A 26,352-nucleotide genomic window follows, 5' to 3' on the forward strand; every position below is an offset into this window, starting at 1 on the left:
AAAATATATTCATTGACATGTTTCTGGGTTAATATTATTAATTTTGTATGTTGTGAAGTTGTTTGCAATATTAAACTGAAATATTTGAAGAAATAAAAATATAGGCAACTGAAAAACAAAATCAATGTCGATAAAGTTTCAACAGTGCATTTCCGAGCAGGATAAACTTTATTATACAGACAGGAAGGCGGGGAAGAAGGCATGGCACACATACACACTCATGCACGTGCAAAGAATTTGCTGCCAACCAAAATGACCAAATTAAAATCATGCATGACCAGGATGCTCAATAAATTTAAAGGCTGCAAGAAAATATAATATTTTCAGCAGCAGAGGAGTCAATGCATTCAGTTATATTACTAAAAGCAATAATGACTGAATAATGCTATGGGTGGAAAGAATGTATATTTTGCAGCTCTTCATGTTATTCAGTATTATAATGAGGAGGGAAAAAGTTTTAAAATACTCCCCACCAGCACATTACTTACACAAATGTATCGAATGTCCTTTGATACTTTGGTGTTCATACACTTTGTCAATGATTTACTTGTTGCACATGTAATTTACAATTACAAGAACTTAGACTACAGTACAAGTAGACTGAGTTTCGACAGGGACACATACATTTGTGTACATTCAAAAGATACACCTGATATGACATGGTAATCCCATCTTTGTATCTTCTACAAAAGAACAAACACCCAGATTTGATGCAGCAGTACATTTACTGTGATCGAAAGGAAAAAGCCTGGTTTGGTATCTGGGTTAAAGACTACTGCAACTTTGTATCTCCAGCAGATTATAACTCGCGGTGAGCATTACGTAGTGAGAACCCCTTGCTTTCCAAGTCCGGATCCCATAGTTTAAGGTCACAGCAGGATAACAATTAAACATGTTCACTTTGTATCTTAACATCATCAACCACGTCCCATAATATGACATACTTCAGAAAGAGAAGACTCACATATAAAAAGGCAGATACAAAGCTTCATTGAAGGCTTCAATTATGTCTTATATTTGTGTTACATGTGATCCCAGCCACCTCATTTTCCTTCTTCGTCATCAACCTGAAGGTAAGTGTGACCTCTGAAGAGAACCGGATCTGGCATTTTGAGATTTGGAAAACAAATTGCTGCGAAGAGAAAACTTTTTTCAGGAAGCAAGGAAAAGATGTTCCACTTTCTTCTCTATTTGTCTCGGATTCTCCAGAGGAGGCTGATGAAGATGCTGTGAGTTACTTTTTTTTTATACAGAAGCTTAGAAGAAATAGAAAGTCTCTATGCCACCTCTGAGGCGATGACAAGCATGCAGTAGCGCCTCTCAAATGATCTATTGTCATGAATCACAGAGTAAAAGGTCTCACCAAGTAAGAATTTAAAAAGTATTTAGTTATCCTACAGGAAGACAAGCAGCTGTTCTGCCTTGCTTTTCACAGAAAGTCCACCCTAGAATTTGAATGATTTAATACAATTCAAACAACATGTCTGAGCACCAACACATTTTCAGCATACAGGACAGTGAATCAAACCTTTTGCCATGTATAATAGACACGGTATTCTGAGCTGCTCCATATATCATGAGTAGGAGCCTCTAGCTGTTTTTGTTTAACAAAGCATCAGCAATAGAAAACTGCCATCCTCTAATCAAAGTGACTCTGAAAAGGCCAGTTGCCTTTCAGTCCGAATGAAGCCCATATCGTCTTTTGTGATCATAAATCACACATGTTGATTTAGCATTTGTTTAACCCAGAGATGTGGCTGACGCTTAGAGACAAAAACAATGAGCCTTTTGTATAAAAAAAGAAAGACAATAAATACTGCTGCTCCACTACATTCAAGTGGGTTGTGCTTCTGGCCGCACCCCAATCAGTGATGTCACAGCAGGTGTATTTCATCAGACGTCAAAGGCAGACACTTTGTGAGTCATCACTGGGGTGTGGTCAGAAGTGAGTCAAGCTTGAAAGTTTCCGCCCACATGGAGCAGTGCAGCAGCAGTTTTCTGCAGATTTATGTACTGGAGTCTCAATATGTGCTGCAACCAGTAGAGAGCAGCAGAGAGAATATTCCTAGGTATCTGGAAATAGCCAAAGAACATTCTGGTTGTTCCCTTGGCACTTGACATATTATGTATTAATCCCTTGAGCTATGATCATCCATATATATAGGTGCAGCACAGCCGTTAAAGGGATGATGCACTAACACACAGATTACTGTTGATTGTGTGATTGTGAAATGGGTCTGGGATCATAGTGGGCACCTTTCCTCACCTTTTTCCTGAATGCTGCGAGGAGAACTACAGTGTGAACACAACACAAAAGGTCCATATTCCATGTGCGCATTACAGAAAACGTACACAACCCAATACCTATACTTCAAGTTAAACCAGAGTCACCGTGATCCAACATTGAGAGTGGGAATCAACTCCAGAAATAAAATATGCACCAAGGCACTCGAGCATTAAGAAGGACGGGTCCTCAAGGATATAAATAACTTCCATTATCCACTACATTAAGCCATGCGCCCTTATTGTGATGTATTTACGGTATTACATAAATACAATACTACGTCTGGGTTGTTTGAAAATAAAATATTGACCTATTCACATTAGTTTAGAAAGATGCCTTCAGTGGTGCCTCGGAGCATCCATAACTACATGAGGAAAACAACATGACTTTGGTGGGTAATGAGTTCTAGACTTTACGAGTATTACCTGAACGCATCATGACACTGGCAACTAGCCTAGCCGGCTAACTTGGCTAATCTGATTGATCGTCTCGGTTAAGCGCACGTAACGTTAGCCCACAAGGGATTACCATATTTCGTTTTCCATATCCAGTGTTTAACGCAAAAACTACCTGAAATTAAATAGCCACCACTAGTTTCAAGAATGGCATCGCTTGGGGAGCCCGTGCGGTTGGAAAGAGGTAAAGTTAATTGGCTAGCTAGTGTTAGCTTAGAAGTATTTGTTGTGATCCATAGCGACATTAAGCTAGTTTAGCGTTAGCCACACAGAGCTGGTGATTATCGGCACTTTCTTGTGTTTCGTTAGTGGGCCAATGTCCCACTGATAGGCAGTGGTTCTGACTGTGACTATATGTTCCAGTCACCGAGCGAGTGTAACGCCAGCTTTTACAGCTACATGGTTTTACTTAGCACACTAGCTAACTCGCTAATACCAGTGACAACATACAGTAATCAGTTAACCCAGCTGGTTCGTTAACGGCGTCAACGTATGATAATTGAGGTTTCATGAACTCTTTGGCACAAGCTTGATCATGAGCAACAAGAATGAGCAGGACATATTTAACGTTACAAAGCAGACTCAGTCTTTCTTTTAATAACACGCTGACATTAGTTCATGCTGTGTCTGCTAATACAGTGTTTTTATTTAAACTAGCCTCAACACATGTACGTTAATGTTAACCTAGGAAGAAGATAAGAAAAGTCAAAATATGTGAAACAATCTCTTTGCTTGTTCGTGAAACTGAAATGTTGAATAAAGTTGTAGCTAATGATGTAATCAGCCTACGTTACAGTAGCAGTTAGCACAGATTAACAGAATAATAAAAATAATGCACAAATATAAACAGGAGGAAAAAGGCTCACACTTGTTTTTGTCCGTATTGTAATTTCATATTTATTTCGACAGAGCAGCTGATGTTTGCCCCATCTCCCTGTGGTGGTAGAGGCAATTACTCATCTGTGAAACATGAAGTTAATGATATGTTGGCTTTGAAATGTACTAATACAGTATATCATTTAGCTAATGTCCTCGCTGTGGGTCTCATAAGGGATTAACTTATTTTATATCTTGCTTTGGAGTGTTCTATCTTGGAAGTTGCTCTATTGACGTGTAGTTTCTTAATAGTTTATTAGTATTCTTAATATATTTTTATATATGGTATATTAACAGTGATGTAAGACAAGCTTCCTCACAGGGACACAGTATTTATCATCAGAACAATTGTAGTGCAAGTTGAGGTAAATTCAATCTCAGACTAACTAAAGTCATGTTAACTGACAGAAGTGATCAGGTTCAGTGGTAACAACAAGCATTTGCTCAGCTTATTCATAGTTACTTGCTTTTTAGCTTTACATTTATACAGATTTAGTACTGACATTAACACCAAAAATAGTCATTGTGAATGTCTCAATTTGCAGATATAAATGGAAACCCTGACAGTGGTGTATGTGTGTTCTTGTTGACAGATATTAACCGTGCTGTCGAACTGCTTGATAAGCTCCAAAGGACGGGGGAAGTGCCTCCCCAGAAGCTGCAGGCGCTGCAGAGGGTCTTACAGAGTGAATTCTGTAACGCCGTCAGAGAAGTGAGACCCGTTGACTTCAGTATTTGTAAAACACTTAACTGGGAGATGGCGTTAGTTCACTTTTCTCGTCTGCTGTTTACCTAATGTGTTTTAAAAACAGGGTTTTATATTGTCCAACAATGTCTCTTCAGGTTTATGAGCATGTGTATGAAACGGTGGACATCAACAGCAGCCCTGAGGTCAGGGCCAACGCCACAGCTAAGGTATACCCAACTCAAATAGCATCTTTTTCACATTTCATTTTCAGACCATTTGTTTTTTTAAATTACTCTAGTTGAACACTTCACATCGCGTGTCAAGTGCATTTTCAATGGTTGAATGACACCACTTTGTTCATTTGTAGGCAACTGTGGCAGCTTTTGCAGCAAGTGAGGGACACTCGCATCCACGTGTCGTGGAACTGCCCAAAACAGAAGAAGGCCTGGGTTTCAATATAATGGGTGGAAAGGAGCAAAACTCACCTATATATATCTCACGGATCATCCCAGGAGGCATCGCTGACCGACATGGAGGCCTGAAGAGAGGCGACCAGCTTCTCTCTGTCAATGGGGTGGTACGTTCACTTCACAGCATCAATACTTACTCCAGGATGTTACAAGTGAAGCTTTAGCATGACACACACTTCAGATGATCTTTTTGTAAACTGGGCTTCATTATTCACCAGGTGATAAACTAAACACTTTAGCAATTAGGGCAGATTTAATACCTCGTAGATTTAATTCTACATTTCAATTCAGGTAATTTTTTAATTTTTGTAGATTCATAAATTACAAATTTGCCTTAAAGGGCTTTACAATCTGCACAGCAAAGGACACCCTATTTTTCTTAGACTCTCTCCAAAGTTCACCTCTGGTTCTTTAGCTTATAGCTCAGCGAAACTTCAACTTGTAACTCATGTGTTCAGTGTACTTGCCACCAAAGTTGGACTGAGGTGTCTCCAGAAATCAGGCAACAGAGATGCATTTTATCATCATGTTGGTGATGATGTTGTTATTGCCAACAGTCCCTTTGCACAAAGCAGATGTCAGAAGAACTAAATCTAGAGGTTTTTTTCAGTGTTGCTATGGAGCAATGTTTTTAGCAGTAGGTCCTCTATTTGTCAGTGGGGATATTCAAACATTCCCCTGTGTATGTCGGTGACCCATATTCAGTCCTGCCCCATGGTGTTACACTATTCCACAAGGTGGTTGTAAGCATCACGGCCACTATAGCGCCTGATAGACTGCTACAAAAGCAAATATGAATGTAAACGATAAAGGTTTCAAATCCTTCTGAGAATTGCTGCCTCTAAGAATGGATTATGAGGAAGGGAATTGCATTAAACATGTTTTATAGGCTTTAATAATACAAGCAATGTGTTTTGTTTAGGATTTAAACATACACTTATTTGTTTAAAACAAACTCCACACGGCAGCACTCTGCAGATGTGCTTAGTTAGTTTAAAATGCCAGCATCAGCCAATAACAATCATCCGATTGTTGTACAACATAAACAGATTTAGTTTATTGCTCAGTTTATCTTCCCGTTAAAATCTCCAAATTACAAATGTTTATGGGAAAGTTGAACCAGGCTGCCAAACCTTATGATAGTTTTAAAGTCTCTCCAATTCCTATTAAGCATTGAGGTTATTGTTTCTTCCACAGGTTACGACATAACGTGTTACTTAACAATTGCCGACTGTATATTGCTTTTTGGATTATGAAGCTATACAAACAGTGGACTTTACAACGGTTGGTGTTCCTCTTTGTGAGTAAAATCTTACAGCGTGTTTCTGTGTTTTTTCCCCAGAGTGTGGAAGGTGAGCACCACGAGAAAGCTGTGGAACTCCTCAAAGCAGCTCAGAGCTCAGTGAAGCTGGTAGTAAGGTACACCCCCAAAGTCCTCGAGGAGATGGAGTCACGCTTTGAGAAAATGAGGTCGGCGAAGCGCCGGCAACAGAACAACTACCCCCAGTAGGATTTATCTGTGTTGATTCCCAGCTCCCATGTCTCTCCTCCTCTAGCCTTCTGGCCATGTATTCTGGTCTCTCTTTTTTTTTATCTCCTTGCCCCAAAAAATGCTTCACACACACACAGGGTTTTTAGTTTCAGTTCCTACTCGCATGTACTCTACATCGTGCTTCTACCCTTTTCTGCAGCATTTTTTTTCATATTTGCCATTGTTACACTGGACACTACAACTCTAGACAAACGTAATAATGATCATGATTGTCAGTGTAGGTGGTCACTCACACGTGTGCATTATTTTTGAATTGACAATTTGAATGCAACTCTGAATGCTTCTGAGACCAACTCCACAATTCCTTTAAATGGAAAGGTAGTGTTTTTAATTATTTTATCACAGCCACTACCAAGTGCAAGCATGTTTATCTTATGTACTGTGCTCACGTTATGTTTTTACTGGTTTAAAGTCAAGTACTGGTAATTCAATGCTTGTGGCAGGAATTACTAAATCCTTTGCATCTGTTATTTTCAAAGATTCAAATTTATATAAATACATTTGTATAAACCCTTTAATTGTGCAAACTCGGAAAAGGTGCAGGTTTATTTTGTTTGCCGCTCTACGGGCAATGTCCGGAGAAGGGAAGCTTTGGAGGAGTTGATAAATGTTTTAATTAGTTAAAAAGAAACCGCTGTATGCTGGATAATAAGGGAAACCACTGAAAGGACACTTCAAAATAAAAATGATGGATTATCTATTTTTCTCTGGGCTACATTTATAGATTTCTAACGTCACAGCACACTATAAATAGCTCAGCAGCCACTGTAAGTGATGTAATGGGGTCTCAGCAACTTTTTAACTGAATTGCTGCCGCCACAGACTCACATTTCTACTTTTAACAAGGTAATAAACCTTCATAAGCAAATACTTGCTGTCAGCATGACATGAGATAAAAAGCTTCTGTTTAATTTGTCTTGACATAAATCAGGAATGTACTATATGTCACGTTATTCTCCTTTTTACCAGCGACAGTAGTCAGTTACTGAACGTCTGTCTTTGGAATATCAAAGAATCTCTGTGGTCACAATAATGCCTAATGTGAGCTAATGGTATACGGCTTCTTCATATTCACACTTTACACCGAGTTTAAGGGATTATGCTGTAAATCTGCTGCATTGGCATATTTTATTTTTCTGTCAGTTTGTTTAACAACGTCTTGCAGAACAAAAGTGTTTCTTAAATGAAACATTCACTTCATTTGAACATTTTCTTTTTATTCTGATAGTCGTTGACATCTTTAACTGGTGCTGGGATAAGACTAAAAACAGGAGTACACCCATACTTTTAATAACTTATTAATACGTGAAAACTGTTTCTGACCTGCATGTCACTGCAGACTTATTTACGTATCTTTTTGTCGTTATTCTTTTATCATCACTAGCCGTTGTCTTTGCTCCATTAAAGCCAACACTTTAATGGCACCTATGTACTTTGCATGTAATATACAAACTGCACAATATTCTAACAATGAGAATGATATGACATTTTGTTAATGAATACTGCCAAACATTCAACTTCCTGACAGGCAGGTTGAAGCAGCCTAATGTCGAAACAGTGTGACTGTCCCCCAACATGCTGTATATGTAGACCTTCCTCCCATATTTTTATAGTTTTAAAGTGTTTGCTGTAGTATGGATGTTCCTTATTATGAAGTGGAATATTAATGCTTTCAAAAAACCTTTCCTCATGGAAAAGCTCAAATCCTTCACTTATGTCTACATGCAACATGTCCAACAAGTCTGCAAGTCATGGGTTTCTTTTAAGCATTTTATTATTCAAACAAAAATGAGACTTTTCTTGCTTTCCCAGCGAGGGTAAAACTAATAAGTTTCAGTATGAATGGCTGTTAGAGGAACAACAAAATATGTGCGTCTCAGGATCAACGCATCACATCATTGAGACAGGAAGGTAGTGAAGATATATTTGATGTGTAGCACTGAAGTAGGGTGAGATGGGTGGTGGATAAAGTAAGAGGAACGCATGCAATGTTTGGAAGCAGGAACGTGTTGCCTTCAGTGTCGCCTCAGTCTCTTTGAATGGTGTCCTCTCATGTTGAACCGTTCCTCAGAAATGAATTCCTTTTCAATGTAGTTTAGTGTTAAATGGGTTTCCAGTTAAGTCGTGACCGACATGACATTACTGTGCTGATTAGATAGTCCTGCAGTTTTTGTGACAAATGCATCTGAAATGAGGTCACTGATTGCCTGTGTGTTAAGTTATCCACCATCTATTAACGTACAGTAAGGGAACTAAATAATTATTATAATAGTTGGAACTAAAATGTCTGTTTGCTAAAGTTAACTTCAGAGCAAACAAATCACTCCTTGTTTTTTTCTTTTGTTTGTGACAGTCGCTACATAATGTCCATTGTTAAATGTCAGGTTGTATCTTCACTGGAGTCAGTGGGAGGCGTCTTTTGCCGGATTGTACGTTACTTTTATATTGCTTTAAATATTGCAAGACAAAAGTGATGCTCCACACAGAGCACATAGCCCATTATATCATAGTGAGTGTGCTCCCTGTAATCCATTGCTCCTTTAAGAAAAATGCCGAATTTTGGAACAAGGTATCAAATAAAACAAATGCGCTGCAAAAAATGGATGCGAAATCAATTATCTATGCAAAGTAATTTAACAAACTTTGGAAATATCCTGCAATGGTGCAAAATAATTGTAATTTTAATTACAAATGTCTCCGTTTGGGAACACTGCACTCAGACACATTGGAGTTAAATTATTTTATGAGACATTTACAATGTTTGTAACTTTCTCATGTTGATCATCAAAGCAGTTGCAGTGAAAGTCTCCATTTGACATTAGCCTCGCTGTCTAATTAACGATGGTCGGGATGTGAACGTGTGGTTAGCAATAGACCATTCCATAGGCTACTGTGAGCAAACTTTAGTTTCGAGGCAGAGAGTCTGGGTCGACATAGAAGTTGAAATGTCTTAATATAATGTATTGATTGTTTTATTCAACACTAGCTAGCTAGATCCACTGCTTACACACATATAGTAAATCAGGAAAACATGTAATGAGACTTGGTATTGATACTGCACAGTCACACTCACCACTGAATGTCACTGACCATTGTCTAACTTGGTTGCAAAAGTTTGTGAAGTACCTTTCAAGTTTCTACCAGTTTCCCTTGTCTATATATTGGAATGGTCAATAGAGTATTTTTTATAATAGCTTTCTTTTGATATTTTTCTCAAGTTTTATAAGTGATTTTCCTAAAAAACAAATACCAGGAATAATGGGTACTTCCATTTTGACTACAGTGTACCAGGGCCATGTCAGCAAAGTGTCTCTTACAGCAGCGCTGCTGTTGGACCGAGGTCTCCTCACGGTGTGAACGTTCGAGATGAACTGTCCGACATCAGCCCCTCTTTTCTAAGGTCTGAACTGATTTGTCTTTTCTTTCTAGTACCAAGACCAAACTTGCAACATTTGTGAAAACTTTGATAATGTTTTGAAATAATTGAGTCTGTGCTTGTTTAGTATTACCTGTAGGCTATGTTGTGTTCTTTTGTGTTCTGGTTTCTTACCCAGTTTACTGTGCTACATTGATGTGGAATGTACAATGTTGTGATGTAGAATAAAATAACAGTTGGACTAAAGATGAAATAAACTGCTTAAATATTTGACTTCTGGTGTGTTTTTTTTAATGTCTTTTACACTGTATTTATTTTTAGGCTCAATAACATTGGAAACAAACACCAAAGGCAGTCAAAGCGTAGAGAGGACACTTGCGAACCCATTCCTTCATAATCAAAACAATAAGATGTTTATGGGCATGTCTCTTATCGTTTATTACAGGCTATGTTCCAAACATGTAATTCTTATAGAAGACGCAATTACAGGCTGCAAAAAAGTCTCCACTTTTCATGTCTGACACATACTGTAAGTGTTGGATGTTTTATTGAAAATCTGCATCAAGAGCATGAACAGTCGCACAGTAAGAGCTCTTTCTGATGTAGAGTGAAATGTTACATTTTATCTGTCAAATACTGTTGGGAGGAGTAGAACGGTGGTTCTACAACCCGGGAATGAGTCCACATTTTTGCACTTCCGGTTCCCTTTTCAATGTTTTTTTATTTTACCGTTTTTTGATGAGATGCCTAAAATAAGGTCTGTGGTTAACATAAGCTCAAGAGATTTAAAAATGTTGCTCTACGATGTAAAATACATCAGTAAATACCCCCTGGCAGCAGCTTGAATGATGTGTATCCATGTTATTGGTTTCTTGGACAGTGATTGGAATCTTTCAATGATGCTTCTTTTTTTTACCCCTCGTCTTTATTGTATCAAGTATAATTTAATGGAAGTACATGGAACAAACTCTTTAATAACATTTTAATATCCCTTCATAGATCTATAAAAATACTAAAATGTCTATAATGATTTCAAATAAATAGACATGAATACAAATTAAGTTGAAATGTAACATTCTGTATTTTTTTGTTTTTTGAGATACTATTCTACATCTAATGTATGAAACCATTGTCGGGTTGTGTAGAGGTTTACAACAACGCTTCATGCCTGCACAATAAGATATCAGCATTCTCTATGTGTATGTTGATAATAAACACTCAGCCCGAGAAACTAGCACAGTGTGCACTACACTATTTGGTACAGCAGGTGGCGGTGTACCTGTTTTCGGACTTTTATTATACACGAAGAAGAAGAAGAGGTTTCTTTCGCCTTCGTCGAGTGACGTAACTTCCTTTCTATCCGTGCTAACCTCGAAGTGTACACGCGTTCACCGTCTAGCTCAAGTGAGTGTGTTTTAAAGATATAATAAATGTATTTATCACGGGGAGAACACGCATGTTATTGATATAAATAAGTACACCATCACCTCCAGTAGCTGGAAAGTATGAAAGAGCGACATTTTAGAGATATCTCATTTCCAACACCGCAACGTCTTTGGCGGCTAGGTTAGCTACCGTTAGCTAATGTTACCGGGACTGAAGAACACACCGCCACATGGGTGTAAAGACTGGTATTTCTTTAACACGTTTCAAACTAACATTTGTCTGAGAAAATCCAACATTTTCCACAACAGATATGTTATGCTTAATAGTTAATAAAATTGAGTTCACGCTATGAAGTCTAGTCTCAATAGATGCTCTTATTTGATAGTGATACCCGGTTATATATATGTATAATATATATTTATATATATATATATATATAATATATATAGTATAGTATAGTATTGAAACATTAGCTAAAAACTGTCCGGTTTGGGGTACAACTCCGTTATATATGTATAATATATATTTATATATATATATATTTATATATCTATATAATATATATTTATAATATAAATATATATTATATACATATATAAATTATATATGTATATAATATATATTTATATATCTATATAATATATATTTTATATATTTTTTAATAACGTTACATGACCAGAAACCCAGTAACACGGTATTTTGAGACATACGAATGTCTTCAACTCCAGCGTTTTGTCGTTACAATCTGGCGGGTTTAAAATGATATGCGATGTAACGTCTAACGTTGGCTATAAATAATAAAAAATTCAAATTTGAAGATTATGCTGCTTGACAGTGTTACTGTCAGGTGCTATGTAGAGGTTAGATCAGAAAGGTTTGCAGTTTATAACAAAATATGCCTGGTCTGGTTTTTTATGATAGGTGCCTCCAAGTACTTTATTTTGTACATGTCACATACATGGATTTAATGTTGATCGTCAATGTGTTGATTTAAGAAGTCTAAAAATGTATGATTTGGTTACTTTAACGTAAATCATTTTTTTCTTACGTTGAAAAGTTGCTAAACGTGTACACATTGTATTGTTTCTGGTCAGTGATGTCCATAAGCACATCTGCTCCCTGTTTGAACCTTCCTGATTATTGTTTTCTGCAGGATGCGTTACGTTGCTGCTTACCTTCTCTCTGCCCTGAGTGGCAATAGCAGCCCTGCGGCCAAGGATATCAAGAAGATCCTAGAAAGTGTTGGCATTGAGGCCGATGACACCCGCCTGGCCAAGGTACAGAGGGTCCTGCACTCAACTGTGTGTCTGGTGTTATGGCAGCAGTTCTTGTACCAGTGACTAGTCATTGCCTTTGTGATATTCACACATTTGATATCTCTCAACAGGTCATTTCTGAGCTCAAGGGCAAGAATGTGGAGCAGGTGATCGCCACAGGTGAGTGTTTGTCAGTGCGTTTGTGTCTGTCGCAATTAATTTAGATTTTAGTTTGAAATCAACTGGTTTCTTAATGTCATCACTGTAAAACTTAGGTTGTGTGATAACTCTTTGAATCAAAATTTTGTATTTAATACCAGGCAGAGGCAACATGATATTTTCAATTCGCTAAGATTAAACGAACCATGTCAGTATTACTAACAAAATTGCCCGATTTATATCTGGTGATAACATACTGATAACTGACCTGTCCTGTGTCTGGCTGCAGAGTGTCAATGTGATCACTTATGTCTGCCAACTTGTCTCCTCAGGTTACGGTAAACTGGCCAGCGTGCCAGCAGGTGGTGCTGTAGCCGTTGCCACCTCTGCGGCTGTTGGCTCAGGTGGAGCTGCTGCCCCTGCAGGTGAGCTTTGCAGCTTAGCACCTTGTTTGTCACCGCCAACGACGCTTGGCACATGGTGCCTTTGTCTCCACCTCGTATGTTAACATGATTACATGCAGCCAACTCAGTGAGGCATCAATAGTTTTTCCTGAAGTCAAATTTTACAAATGGACAGAATGTATCTGGTGGGTACAAGTCACCTTGGTAATCTGTCAAAAACTATTTAAATTCATGGGACATTATTGGCTTTTAAGCAGGGTCCTTTTGTATAAACTTGTTATACTTTGCATATTTGATAGAAAAGGATGTGACTTCACACAATTTGTCATGTCATGACAGATGTTAATGATTGCTTGAATTAACAGTGATCTCATGAGCGTAGATGTTTAAATATGTTATGGTGACTATAGCAGGAAATAACATGAAGTGCTTTTTGTTTTGCAGCTGCTGAGGAGGAGAAGAAGGAAGAGAAGGAGGAGTCTGAGGGGTCCGATGACGACATGGGATTCGGCCTGTTCGACTAAACTTTTTCAAAAAATAATAAAATGTATTAAAAAAAACACCAAACTATTTGAATTTCTTTTTCACTGCAGAATGACATAGTGCATCAAGTGATCCTGGTATTAAGTATGATATGAAAAGGTGTGTCGCTGTTGAGGTACAATGTGTGCTGCCTCCTCTCAAAGATAATAAAACAGCCACTTCTAACTCAAGGTTTTTAAATGTGTGAAAGTCAGAACTTAATTTGACTAGATTATGCACATTCTGCACATTCAGCACTATTACAAGTAATTGTGCTGCTGTAGCACACAAAAGTAACTACCTAGCTTGTTGTTGACTCATGAATTATGTAATTGAGCCTAAAGATCAGCAGATGCCACATGTTTTGCACCATACATGTAAGTAAATGGAACATGGCCCTCTATTTCATGCAGTGTCTAAAACATTTTAGAATTATCCATGAGATCTATGTTGATCCCTTCACTATGCTTATACTTGCACTACTTACTGCTGTGGTTAAACAATCGGACAACACGTGCAGGTGACCTGCTGGTCCGTAGTCATTTCTACGCTGTGGGTTCAGGTGACTGGTCGCCAAACGTATTTAAAGCAAACTGGCTCTGAAGTATAATTGAAGGTTCACTATTTACAAAAACATGTAGTCTTACAGGTTGCCAATTACAAAATGCATTCATAAGAATCTAAAGAAAAATGATGTACTACAAAACAGCGATCAATCTAATCAGTGAAATCAGGTTTCTAGTGTTCAGTGAAACTGAAAGATAAGAGAAAACCTTGACTTTAAAGTTTTACTCGGGTCAAACCAAGTGCTTCCAATTGATGTGGTTCAAAGGTCAACATCATGGATGTCTATTTACGACAGCATCAAAACAAATAAATCATTATTTCAATAGTGTGAATTCTTGATAAGCACTTCCTCTTATTATCCCACGGTGTCTCACAAAACCATTTCAATACAGTAGACAATGACAGAGTTACTAAAATCACACTTAAATGTAAACTCTTACAGCAAAAAGAGTACCACAAACCAACTGCCACACGGTGGGCCTGTGAACCTGGGCTTTTGGTGCCCAGTGACAGTTGCCCACTTGGTAATCTAGCCTTGTGAAAGATGGAACAAGTTTAAACCACACTGTACACGATGAACTTTGAATATGGTAACTTACACAGTATGTCCCAATAAGCCAATTAGTCATGTGTGTGACTATACGGCTTACTTAATCTCCAACTTTTGGAGTTTTCCAATGAGCTGAGTCATGTCATGTTCAAAGCTGAGTCAGCATGGTAGCTATGTGTGTTTTTTATGTTGGAGGTCTGAGGATAGAGGATGTTGTATGCTGTGGATATTGTTCGTCATCTGCTCTGATATAAACTCGTGATTTTGGTCAATACAAATAAACTTGATCCCTTTGTTACGCTCGAATGCTTCTAGAAGTGGTCCTTGTGCTGAAAGGCTTCTTTTAGAGTGTCATATTATTTGTATTGGTACTGTAGTGACTGATTCCAGCAACTAGCCACTCGGCTGGGTGCGGAAGAAGATTATGTTTTCTTACTCGCTTTGACATAAAGATTCCAGGCATTTCACTTTTGGGTGAGGTTCCTGTTTAATTAGAATAATTGGTTAACAGATGATGACATCATATATCTGACTTATCTTCCTGGTCTCCCTCTGGTGTGTCTTGTTTGTGGTAAAAAAACATGTGATCTCCCTGTCACCCATGCCTCATTACCTGACTGTTGCACCTGTGCTCCATATACCAATTACCTGCCACACTATACACACTGCCACCCATAGTCAACCTGAGATAGGCTCCCAATATAAACTGATATAATACCCAGACCTAACTAATGGCTCGTACAGGTACATTGGAATGTAAGCAGCATGTCAATGTTATAGCTGGTCTCTGCTGGCCTATTCCACCTGATTCATCTGTTGGATATCAAATCTATAATGTATTATATGTCATTCACCAATCAGATGTTTTCAATAAATAATCTTAATGAGCAAGTAATATCATTTTAACTGTCAGATAAATCTAGTTGAGTCAAAATATCTTCAGAGAGGAATATAATAATGTCGGAAGAAGTACCCAGAATTTTACTTCAGTTAAAGTAGCAAAAACACTGTGAATAAATACTCATTAATACTGTATACTCTACAAGTAAAATGACAGTAAGTAGTGTTAAGTATTACAATCAAAATATACCTAACGTATCACCAGTACAAAAGTATCAAAGTACTTGCTGAATGGCTCATTTTACAACAATGCATATTATACTAATGGATTGCTGCCTTATGAGTAAAGTGAAGCTTTTCTAATTGCTTATTTTGTATTCATCATCTTAATCTGAAAAGTAACTGTAACTAAAACATTAAAATCCATGAAGTGGAGTAAAAAGTACAATATTTCCCTCTGTATTTGAGTAGAAGTATAAAGTAGCAGAAAATGGAATTCCTCAAATAAAGTTAAAATTGTACTTGAGAACTTTCCACCAAGACTGGTGAAGTAAATGTATACAGTAGGAAATATTCAAGTACCACAATATTGTACTTCAGTAAATATACTTTGCCACCACTTTAGTACAAGGTATAACATACACGAAGGGCGGGGCAGCTCGCGGTACAGCCTCCGTAGCCCCTCCCTCTTCCGGGCAGTTATGTCACGGTCCACACCATCTGCTTATCAGTCGGTCGTAGTCAGCGGACAGAGAAGGTTACCTGCGTCAACAGTGCTTGAACGGCAACCTTTCAACTGTCTTCAGACGCAAATAATATCTTTGATCTCTCAAACCACAATTGATAACAGTCGACTGAAATTTATTTTACCTTGAAACAACAGCTAAAGATATCCTGAACACGTTTAGCTTGCTAGCTATAACCAACTGTTTGTTTAGCCAATAACAACGCCGGACACTCGAGACAGTTGTTCGACCTCCTCACAAGAAGACCTGCCTCTACAAAATTGGTAAGAATTCATCTCTACGCATTGCGTCTTCTCGTGTGTATATTTTCCTGTCCTCGACGGACCCACACCGACATCTCCGTGAATGTGGGTTCAGCGGAGTAATGGTAGTGCTGGTTGTTTATCTCCAGTGAGGCCTTGGCGCAGTCCTCCTCCCTCTGTAGCGTTAATGTCCTCAGCGCGAGGCATGGCGCACCACAACATTGGACATGATGACTAACCAAACTGCTAAACAGTCGTGTCTTCAAGCGTCCCCTAATCCGTGCGTCCTCGCGATGTTTTTCGCGTTCTGCAACATTATAGCTGTTTTTAAAGAAACCAACGGGCACATTAATATGATATTCCGACAATTGCGTTTTATTTCTGTGACTAGATACCTCTTACATAAAATGATCCTGCGTCAAACAAACCTCGTGATACTGAGGTAATGATTAGGTGTGGTGAGCGCTCTGAAAATGATATCTCTGATAAAGGTTGGGCCCATCGATTGGCATATCATTATTTTTTTTAAATGTTTGTTCTTCATAACAGATAATATTTGTAAAAATCATTGTGCTACAGTTTTGTATTAAGTAAATTCATAGCGGTGCACCTGCCGAGTCAGATTTTTACCCAAGTTAGAAACTAATTTTCATTGTGAAATAAAATACACTAATTGTGACATATGCCACACGGACCTATCAAACGTGTCTGTTACACATGCTTATGAGTTTTATCATTCTGAGTCTTTGTTTGTCTAGTAAGGGTTTTGTTTGCTGTGTTTCAGAACCATGAGTTCCCAGGTGAGACAGAACTTCCACCAGGACTGTGAGGCTGCAATCAACAGGCAGATCAACCTGGAGCTGTATGCCTCCTACGTCTACCTGTCTATGGTGAGAGTCCAATGAAGAAAAGTGTTCAGGCAATAATGAAACACAGCTGAGGGAACAAAGAATAGTGGAAACTCCAGAGTAGAGCAGCTGATGGCGCTTTATACGAAGCATGAGGAACTGGGTATACCAGTTATGAAAGTATCTATTATGGAGATGTGACTCTAATTCTTTTAACCTGGCTGCATTCTGGCATGATTTATAAAAGCCACCATCAGAGCAGCCATGTTACTTAAAGAATAACTCGTCAACCATGGAGGGCATTGCCTGGCCTTAAAAAAAAGTGCTTCACTTAACTCACAGCTTTCACCTATCGATCCCACACCTATCGTAATGTCGGGTTGGATGGAAGCTACGGTTGGAATATTTTCATTTAAAGCATAATTTTAGCATATTCAACTCGGCATGCACAGCTAGTTTTAGCAGTGTAATTATTTTGGCAGCTAGGTATTTCTGTGTTTACGTTTCAGCCATATTTCAGGAGTTTTTTTTTTTTTTGTTTTTTTTGTTTCACCTGAAGGAAATGTCTAGTTTTTTTAAGTATCCCTTCTCCTCGCAGGGATACTACTTTGACCGAGATGATCAGGCATTGCACAACTTTGCCAAGTTCTTCCGTGATCAGTCGCACGAGGAGCGCGAGCATGCTGAGAAGCTGATGAAACTACAGAACCAGAGGGGGGGGAGGATCTTCCTACAAGATGTCAAGGTACAAGCTCAAATTTGATCTAATGTGTTTTTGTGACAATGAATCGGCTTTTAACGTGAGCACTGGGTGTGAAAATCCTGTTCTGGGCTATCGTGTAGCGCATGTTGGGAGGGCAACATAAGGCCAAAAAGATACAAAGGGTGTGAGTGCTGCGCTGCTTATCTCTCACCGACACAAAAAAACACAACCCGTCTACCGTTAAACTGCAAAACCCACTCTGAAATAATCAGACGGCTTGTTGTGTGGGTCGGGTCGTTGGCCTGCCACCTCATTAATAAGTGTCTAACTGTTCTCCCGACCTGCTGTGTATTGCAGAAGCCAGAGAGGGATGAGTGGGTCAGTGGAATTGAGGCCCTTGAATGTGCCCTGCAGCTGGAGAAGAGCGTGAACCAGTCACTGCTGGACTTGCACAAGCTGTGCACTGATCACAATGACCCACATGTGAGTATTGAATCGTGGCTTAGTGGTTGCAAAGCACCTTTAAAACATTTTTTTCATGAGTCAACATTTAAGTTCTAGAGAACACTAATCCCAAATTATAAAAATTTAACTATCTAGCATATTAAAGAGTGGGTGAGCAATCCACATACTGATCCAGTTACCTTTTGCATACATATAAGTATTAGCCTGTTTTAGAATACAAAATGGATCAAAGCACTTCAGACATGCACATCGCTTATGCACCTGCAATTTAGAAATGTAGAGATTTGTTGAGCTGAAAATTCTGCAAGTTTCCTTTTTATTTTTTGCAAGATGTGAAAAAACATTGGCTAGATTTTAATGTGGCCTGTGTGGTATTTACACACTGCAGCTCGGGTGTTAGCAGACTTGGACCCTTTAAAAAAATGTTTTAATCAATATTCAGTCCAAGTTCTTTTAAAGTCTAGTAGAATACTAAATGGATGCAAAACACTATTTGATTGTACATCAGAATAGAATCCTCACAATAGTCTTCATTCAACTCGTATGTAACCTTTGCTCGTGTTAATTAAAAAATATTTCAGCAGGTAAATAAATGCAAAAGACAGACAATTTTGCCATATTAGGCATTCTTTCAGTTCAATTCAGCGCGTGTGTGATTTCAGCTTTAATTTGGTTTCACTCTCGTTCATTCAGATGTGTGATTTCATCGAGACGCACTACCTGGACGAGCAGGTGAAGTCCATCAAAGAGCTGGGAGACTGGGTGACCAATCTGCGCCGCATGGGAGCTCCTCAGTACGGCATGGCCGAGTACCTGTTTGACAAACACACCCTGGGCAAAGAAAGCAGCTAAATCCATCCACATAGACAAAGGCATTCTACACATGTATATTTGTATCTTGCTTTCAATCGTTCTTCAAATATGAAGTCATCTGCATGGTACTGGCAAGTAATTCAAACCTCTTATATTACTTGTGTTATTGCCCTTTACGCCGCATTACATTTACTTCACTAATCCCTGACTAATTACATCAGCTATTCCATCCAAAGCCCACTCTTGTATCTTTTACTTCTCTCTCTGCTGTCAGCTTTGCCTACGTCATTACTATGTGTTCTATGCCAGGAGCTGTTAATCAAACTAAATAAAACGAACCCTCTGGATTCTGATATGTCTTTTTTTTTATGTCTCAATGTTAAAACCAGAATTTAACTTTATATATTAAACTGGTCCACTGACAGGTGTAAAAATAGTACTAATGATCTGTTTCACTACCATTACCTGAGAAAACAGAACTAGGCAGTGAGCTTCTACTGTAGGTTGTAGTTTTATTGCAAATGACATGTTTTTAAAGATCTGGCGCTTTACATTGTAGTTAAACGTATGGACAGCTACTCAATGTTTTGGTAGTTGGAGCCTCCACAGACTGGTAGTTGAGAAAATAATCACAATGTTTAGTTAAATGTGAAGAACATAACTACTAGGTTCCTCAGAGCCTGTGGTGGCTAGAATCCCAAATAAGTAGCTGGACGTGAAACTAATTACAATCATCTGACTTTCGGGTCTCACGGCATTAGCAAATGGCCACTTGTCTTGTGCCTGAGTATTTCAGACTTATGACCATTAACCGATGGTACCGAAGACCGGTTTTAAACGTTACAATATCTATGCACCATATTCTAGAATCAAGTGATCGGGGGATTTCCAACTCAAATGTTTTACAGCAGGTGTAGATGTTTGTGCGTAGACGTGCATCAACATGACTTTGTAATCATACATCCGGTTTCTTTCAGAGAGACTCGTGTCACTTCTTGTGATAGTTTTAAATATAAAAAAGGAATCGGCTTTAAGAAAGGAAAGTTTGTTTCTGCTCCATGCGAAAAAAAATCTTAGATTTTGGATTGTTGGCCATCTGTTATGTACTGCGAACTTGAGCATGATCCACCTTAAAGACAAGTTTGTTTTTTTATTGGATGCTGTTCTGTTTGTAGAATAGTGGCATGAAGACAAGTCAAAGTCCAAACTCAAATGCAAATAGACATCCACTGAACACCACGCTGTAATTTATTCCCAACAAAAAGTAAAGAACTGGACTCCCCGTAAAGAACAACTTTGAGGCAGCTCTGACTGGAATATGTGAATTAACAGCTCCCAAGTTCCCTGCCAGACTGAGGCGTTCAGGCTTCTTCAAGCTCCACCAGCACACCGTCGCAGTCTTTAGGATGGAGGAACATCACTGGTTTCCCGTGAGCACCTATCCGGGGCTCTGCTGACAGAGTTCTGATGTTCTTTGCTTTCAGGTCCGCTATTGCAGCGTTAATGTCGTCTACCTGCAAACATCAGGAAAACTTTTTTAACGTTGGCTAGTCTGATACACACTATCATACGGATAACCGTCAATGTGAAGTGTACTGTATTGGTTTCCAAAGTTGAACAAAGAGGGCCTAGTGCTTACAATAAGGTTGGAACTGGTTTGTTTTGTTTAAGGTAGCTTCACTGGCATAATGAATTACAGACTGACACCAATATTGGTAATTGACTAAGTATTTTGACATGTCATTTTTTGTACTGGTGGGACATTTTACAATCAACCTGTCAGTGCTCTCTGGTGGAGAAACTGTAATATTGTTTCTACTGCTGGATGACTGCTGCACACATTTCTGTCATGCTTGTTACTTAGCAGTCAACATATGCGCAAGTAATTATATTGGGTATTAAGGTAACATTGGTTCATCTATCAATTGGGCTATTGGATAATTGATTGTTTGTTTGATTGATTGTTTAGCTTAGCATTTACAGAGGAACCCAAATAAGAAGCAAACCAAATGTGCAAATACACGATATTCCCCTAAACCACACCAAACACTTCAAGTATGAAAGCACTGGAAGTCTTCCACCAAAAGCCTAAAGCTGGAGTTCAGTGTCTGCAGACTCCAGACCCAAAAGAGCATCTTTGTGATAAAGTGGTGCAGGATGTTTGTTGTTCATGTGCTGCTATCTTTTTGGAACATGATACCATTCTCAGGGCAGACATTCTGACTCATCAAACGGGTAAAACAAATAATGAATGAATAATGGATACGTTCCATTCGGGTGTTTCACTGCCATCAGCGCCCCGGTGTTGGCCTTGTTCACAGAAGACAGTTCAACAACATGTGACAGGAGTAGTTTCAAAACAATTCTTGCATAACATAAAAGAAAGAATCCTTTGGTTTCAGGATTCTGCTATTGTGCATGCTGGCTCACTGTCACGGCTTACTGATGAGCCATCAATTATGTGACACCTGGGGTTGTCCAAGTATGACAATTAAAAATGTCTGCTATGAAAAAAGCCTGCTGAGCATGCTGGCTCACTTGCACACATAAAGGGAACGGATCTGTGTTGTTAGTTGTGCCTGTGCTTCTTCTGCTATGACAGATAATGTTTGCAGTGAGAAAGTTCTACTCAAGCTTAACTGAGGGAGAGTTAGAGTCCTACATAATACTGATCACATGTACCTGATGAAGTGTCCACTGAGTGTAATCCCTATGACAAGTTATCAATGCTGTCTCACCTCAATACAAATGTGGTGCATCCCTCCAGACTTGTTCTTCTGTAAGAAGCCAGCGATCGGGCTCTTCTCCCCCAGAGGATGCAGCAGCTCCAGCTTGGTGTTGCCGAGCTCCACAAACACTGTGTAGACGCCGTGCTCGGGCACGGGCACCTGTTCACTCACTGTGGCCCCCAGCACGTCCCGATACAGAGCCGTGGCCTTCTCCATGTCAGGGACAGCGATGGCAATGTGGTTCAGCCTCCCAAGCTTCCAGAGTGACACAGGAAGGCCCTGATGGAGGGGTGCTTTTGTTGAACGTGTCCTCAGGAGTGTGAGACGACAACATCTGGAAAGACCTGCCACTGAATAAACACATTCATATATAGTGAGATTAGTTGTGGCTATTGTTTTGGAACAATAGTCCTAAAACTCTCTTAGTCTTAGTCCATACTGTCTGACAGTACCAGAGTAAACCCGAGACATATTTATATGGCTGCACCATTCCATCACATAAAATATTCTATTTATGCATAATTTCACACTTTTCCCCAAATTCAGCCTGGCAATGTGTATCTTTGGCATCTCCACTAGATTTCAAAATAAAGGTCTGTGGTTTTGAGTACAGCATGCGTTTGATGATTGATACACATACAGTAGTTTATAACACAATTCAAACACCCTATTAGGGAGTCAAGCTTTTGCAATATTACAGCGAACAGCTATGACATTTGTCAAATGTTAAGTTTTAGGATCTCAGAGAGTTCAGTTCTACCATTTCAAACCTGAGTTGAAAAAAAACGTTTGTAGATTGGTGAATATAAGAGTCTGTACGAAAGTTATCTTAGCATGTGTTCAGATATAAGTAATACAGTCGTTTTACAAAAAAGTGTCCAGTAGCGTCACCCGAACATTGCAACAATACAAACTCATGATGTAACGTAAATAGGGACAGTAACTTTGTGTGACACAGCTGATGTTGTCGTCTTGTTTTTAGGTTTAACAATAAATCATTTGAGGACGAACCAATAACTGACAAAAGTATGCGTTTGGTTTTAAAATTATGATTTATACCAACCTGCAACCTTCAGTAGAGCGGACGCCATGTTTGTATGTCGGAACCAAAAGCAGCAGCGGACGAGTTTCTGGGTGAGCCTGTTTACCTGCGGCACAGATGGCGACGCATGTGGGAGAAACGATGGCCAGTGGAGATATGTTGAGTGTGCTGGAGGAGTGTGTAAAGACAATAAATAGCACCACAGCACAACCAGAAAACTTCCTGAGGCAAGTGGTTTCTGTCTGTGTTGTTGAAAAAGCGGTTACATGTTGTTTACGCATGTTTGAAGAGAAGAGTCGGAACTAGCTAACCGCTAGCTAAAGCTAACTGCATGGACTGCTAACCCGCTTTGATATTCAGGGGGTTTTGTGAGGATATTAGAAAAGTGTACCTAATTATTCTTTATCAACAACTAGCCTGCATATAGACTGATAGTTTACTTCAATTCAAACAAGATTTAATTGATATGGTTAGACTAAAGTGGACAGTAGGGCTGGGCGATATGGCCTAAAAAAAAAATCTCCGATTTTTTTACAAAAAATCCGATTCACGATTTAAATCGATTTTTTCCCCCACAAATTTTTGCAGATGACAGAAGCTGTTGAAAACATTTTTTTATTTTATTTTGTGATGATTTTCCCTCGTAGGTTGATAAAAATAAAGTGCAAACAAAACCTGAACATTGTAGAAAGGTGCCTGTAGTATACAAAAAGTATTTGGTCACTCTTTTGTTTCCCTGAATCATTTAAATATAAAATTAAATTAAACATAACATTAAATGGCATTAAATAGTAGCCTTCCATTGTAAACAACTGTGCAAATGTAACTTTTTACACTAAGCTTTTCTAACTGAATACACTGATACAAACACAGCATGAAATAAAATGTATGTGACCCTTTAACATTCACATTTTCAAAAGTGCAACATCTGATCTAACATCAACATAACATATTTTGCACAGTAAATAAGTGCATGTAAACAAAATCAAGTGCATTCACAACATAACCAACAGTATTAAACAGTAGTGCATGTTTTTTCTAAATATTTTTTGCCAGGAAGACGGCATCGCTTGTGCTCCCGCGGTCCTGCTCCCTGCTCAGGGCGCAACGCTTCTCCCACTCGGCGGCATGCCTCTGTTTGAGGTGCTGCATTAAATTTGTTGTGCTGCTTGATTTTGTAGCAATAGCTTTTAGACAGACCTTACATCGTGGTGCTGTTTGTTCTGTGTCAGATGACATGAACCCGAACCATTTCCAGACCACCGAAGACACATTCTTCCCTCTCTTAAGAACGAGAGCTTCACTGCTGGCCGCCATTGTTTTCGTTTGTAAACAATGCGCGCGCACTCAACTACGGGAACCCAACGGGGGGGAGGAGTGGGGGCGATTTTCTCGATTTTCAATAAAACACATCGCCTTAAAGCACACATTCGAATTAATCGATTAAATCGATTTATCGCCCAGCCCTAGTGGACAGCTGACCCTACTACATTAATTAACAGTTGTATTTCGATAAGTGCATGGCAAATGTATTTATATAGCACATACAGCACCCAAAGAAACAATCTGTACAGTAAAATCAAATGCAACACTTGATTGTGATACACGATCTATTGCAAAACAACCAGCTGCTATAACATTTGTATCAAAGAGGAACAGAACGTAACGTCTTAATCGGAATGTATTCTCTACATTTGATGTTTATCCAGTGTCACAGGACTCTTGAATACACAAAAAGATCTCGTTGGTCTGTATGAATTGTTTGTAAACCTCACAGATTCTGACGCATCTTGTCTCTCAATCAAAGCAATTATTAGATTACTTCTGGTCAACATACATATTTAAAAAAAATAGCACCTGCAGTCTTTTATTAAACTCATACAATGTTATTATACAGTGTATTCATTTTTATGATGTTAGAAGTAATAAACCATTGCGGCAAAAACCCTGAAACAGACTTAAATAAATCTTAAAATACCAAATTGTTATTTTAAAAAGAAGAAAGACATACCACTAGATAATAACTACATAATTAAAATGTTAACAGTATCAGAGATGAATGTATTACATTATGTTGAGTACAAACTCTTATCATTGACAGTGCACTCATCAGACTTCCTGTCTTTTGGACAAATACAAATAAAAAACACCCTATTGCTGTTAATAATACACCAGACGTGCCATACTGACCGTGTGTTTCCACTTTTTCAGCCTTCAAGATGGCGTGGCAGAAGACTTTACCTCTATCACTAAGATCCTGTATGACCTACACAAAGCTGAAGAGCCTGCCGTTTATAAAGGCAGCCCGTTGGCTCAGTTGGTGGTGGAAAACTTTGATGAAGAGCAGATCTGGCAGGAGCTGGAGCTACAGAACAACGCTGTAATGAAACACTTTAAAAATGCATGCGATGAGGCTTTGTCAGATGAGACATTAACGGTGTTGGTAGAGGAGGAGGCAGAAGTAGAGACGGATGATGAAGAAGAGGAGGAACCACCCAGACAGTCTAAGAAAATGGCTGCTGAGGATGGGGCAAACGGCTACACTGATGAAGACTCCGATTTAGATTTTGATGTGGACGCTCTGGAGAAACGAGAGACACAGAAGAAGGAGATCGGAAGGAACGGCTCCAAACCAAAGGTGGTTCCCTCTGAGGTCGATGATACATTCTTCAAACTGTCGGAGATGGAGTCGTTTCTGGATGTTATGGACAAGCGAGAAGGAAAGGAGGACAAGAACGAAGATGAGCTTGACTATTTTCAGGACGTGCCCTCCGATGATGACGACGATCTCGACTTGGAGGAAATACTTTCCACCCAAAAGAAAAAGAAAATCACTGTATGTGTTTTATCACTTTTCTCACAGATTCTATTGTGTCCTGATGATACAGAAAACACATGTATTACTGTTTACGTTCTAGGTAAAGAGCTCAAGGAATCTCAAGTACAAGGACTTCTTTGATGCTGTGGCTGGTGAACCAGCTAAAGCAGATGACCAGTCAGATGGCGAGGATGACAGCATGGATAGAAGCCGGGAAGAAGGTGGAGAAGAAAAGTATGACGAGGCTGATGATTATGATGGTGAAGAGGAGGGTGACGATGAGTAAGTGTGATTGAAATTATGTAATGTGTATAATTATGTGCGAGAGAAGCATGTATGGTTGATTCTAGCATGTTTGTGTCTACCCTCTGTCAGGGATGAAGAGACCCAAACATCTCAAAAGAAAGTCACCTTTAACCTCTCTGAAGACGAGGACAGCGAGGGAGAGGACGTGGTGGACATCTTTGGAGGAAAAGCTCCAAGCTCGGCAAAATCTGAATCAAAGTCGTCATTTGAAAAACGGCAAGAAAAGGTAATCGGGTTTCAAATTTTACCAATTTG

At 39.0% G+C, this 26,352-nt stretch overlaps 5 protein-coding genes across 5 annotated transcripts in view; 4 read left to right on the plus strand and 1 right to left on the minus strand.

Moving 5' to 3' along the window:
* The first annotated feature begins 2,778 nt into the window (after positions 1-2,778).
* Positions 2,779-9,956, plus strand: lin7c (lin-7 homolog C (C. elegans)). The gene is made up of 5 exons (XM_079283153.1): positions 2,779-2,923; positions 4,209-4,327; positions 4,459-4,530; positions 4,671-4,880; positions 6,116-9,956. The coding sequence occupies exons 1-5, from the start codon at positions 2,887-2,889 to the stop codon at positions 6,281-6,283; spliced, it is 606 nt and encodes a 201-aa protein (XP_079139279.1). The 5' UTR covers positions 2,779-2,886; the 3' UTR covers positions 6,284-9,956.
* Positions 9,957-11,020: 1,064 nt separating this feature from the next.
* Positions 11,021-13,473, plus strand: LOC306788571 (large ribosomal subunit protein P2-like). The gene is made up of 5 exons (XM_079284142.1): positions 11,021-11,105; positions 12,241-12,364; positions 12,475-12,523; positions 12,835-12,927; positions 13,351-13,473. The coding sequence occupies exons 2-5, from the start codon at positions 12,242-12,244 to the stop codon at positions 13,428-13,430; spliced, it is 345 nt and encodes a 114-aa protein (XP_079140268.1). The 5' UTR covers positions 11,021-11,105; position 12,241; the 3' UTR covers positions 13,431-13,473.
* Positions 13,474-16,104: 2,631 nt separating this feature from the next.
* Positions 16,105-19,555, plus strand: LOC306796186 (ferritin, heavy subunit). The gene is made up of 5 exons (XM_079295004.1): positions 16,105-16,394; positions 17,158-17,263; positions 17,820-17,966; positions 18,282-18,407; positions 19,083-19,555. Exons 2-5 carry the CDS (start codon positions 17,162-17,164, stop codon positions 19,239-19,241), a joined length of 534 nt encoding a protein of 177 aa, XP_079151130.1. The 5' UTR covers positions 16,105-16,394; positions 17,158-17,161; the 3' UTR covers positions 19,242-19,555.
* Positions 19,556-20,563: 1,008 nt separating this feature from the next.
* On the minus strand, positions 20,564-22,147 carry mcee (methylmalonyl CoA epimerase; the record flags this gene model as incomplete). Its single annotated transcript, XM_079286407.1, has 2 exons — positions 20,564-20,716; positions 21,941-22,147. 2 exons carry the CDS (start codon positions 22,145-22,147, stop codon positions 20,564-20,566), a joined length of 360 nt encoding a protein of 119 aa, XP_079142533.1.
* An 873-nt stretch (positions 22,148-23,020) lies between these two features.
* Positions 23,021-26,352, plus strand: part of mphosph10 (M-phase phosphoprotein 10 (U3 small nucleolar ribonucleoprotein)) — a gene marked incomplete at its 5' end in the record, with an annotated part of 5,223 nt that continues 1,891 nt past the window's right edge. Inside the window, 6 exon segments of the mRNA XM_079286419.1 lie at positions 23,021-23,042; positions 23,045-23,086; positions 23,089-23,200; positions 25,185-25,809; positions 25,892-26,073; positions 26,167-26,323. Coding sequence (XP_079142545.1) covers positions 23,021-23,042; positions 23,045-23,086; positions 23,089-23,200; positions 25,185-25,809; positions 25,892-26,073; positions 26,167-26,323 — 1,140 coding nt within the window.

This window comes from Melanostigma gelatinosum, assembly GCF_949748355.1.
Source record: "Melanostigma gelatinosum genome assembly, chromosome: 2".
Lineage (NCBI taxonomy): Eukaryota > Metazoa > Chordata > Actinopteri > Perciformes > Zoarcidae > Melanostigma > Melanostigma gelatinosum.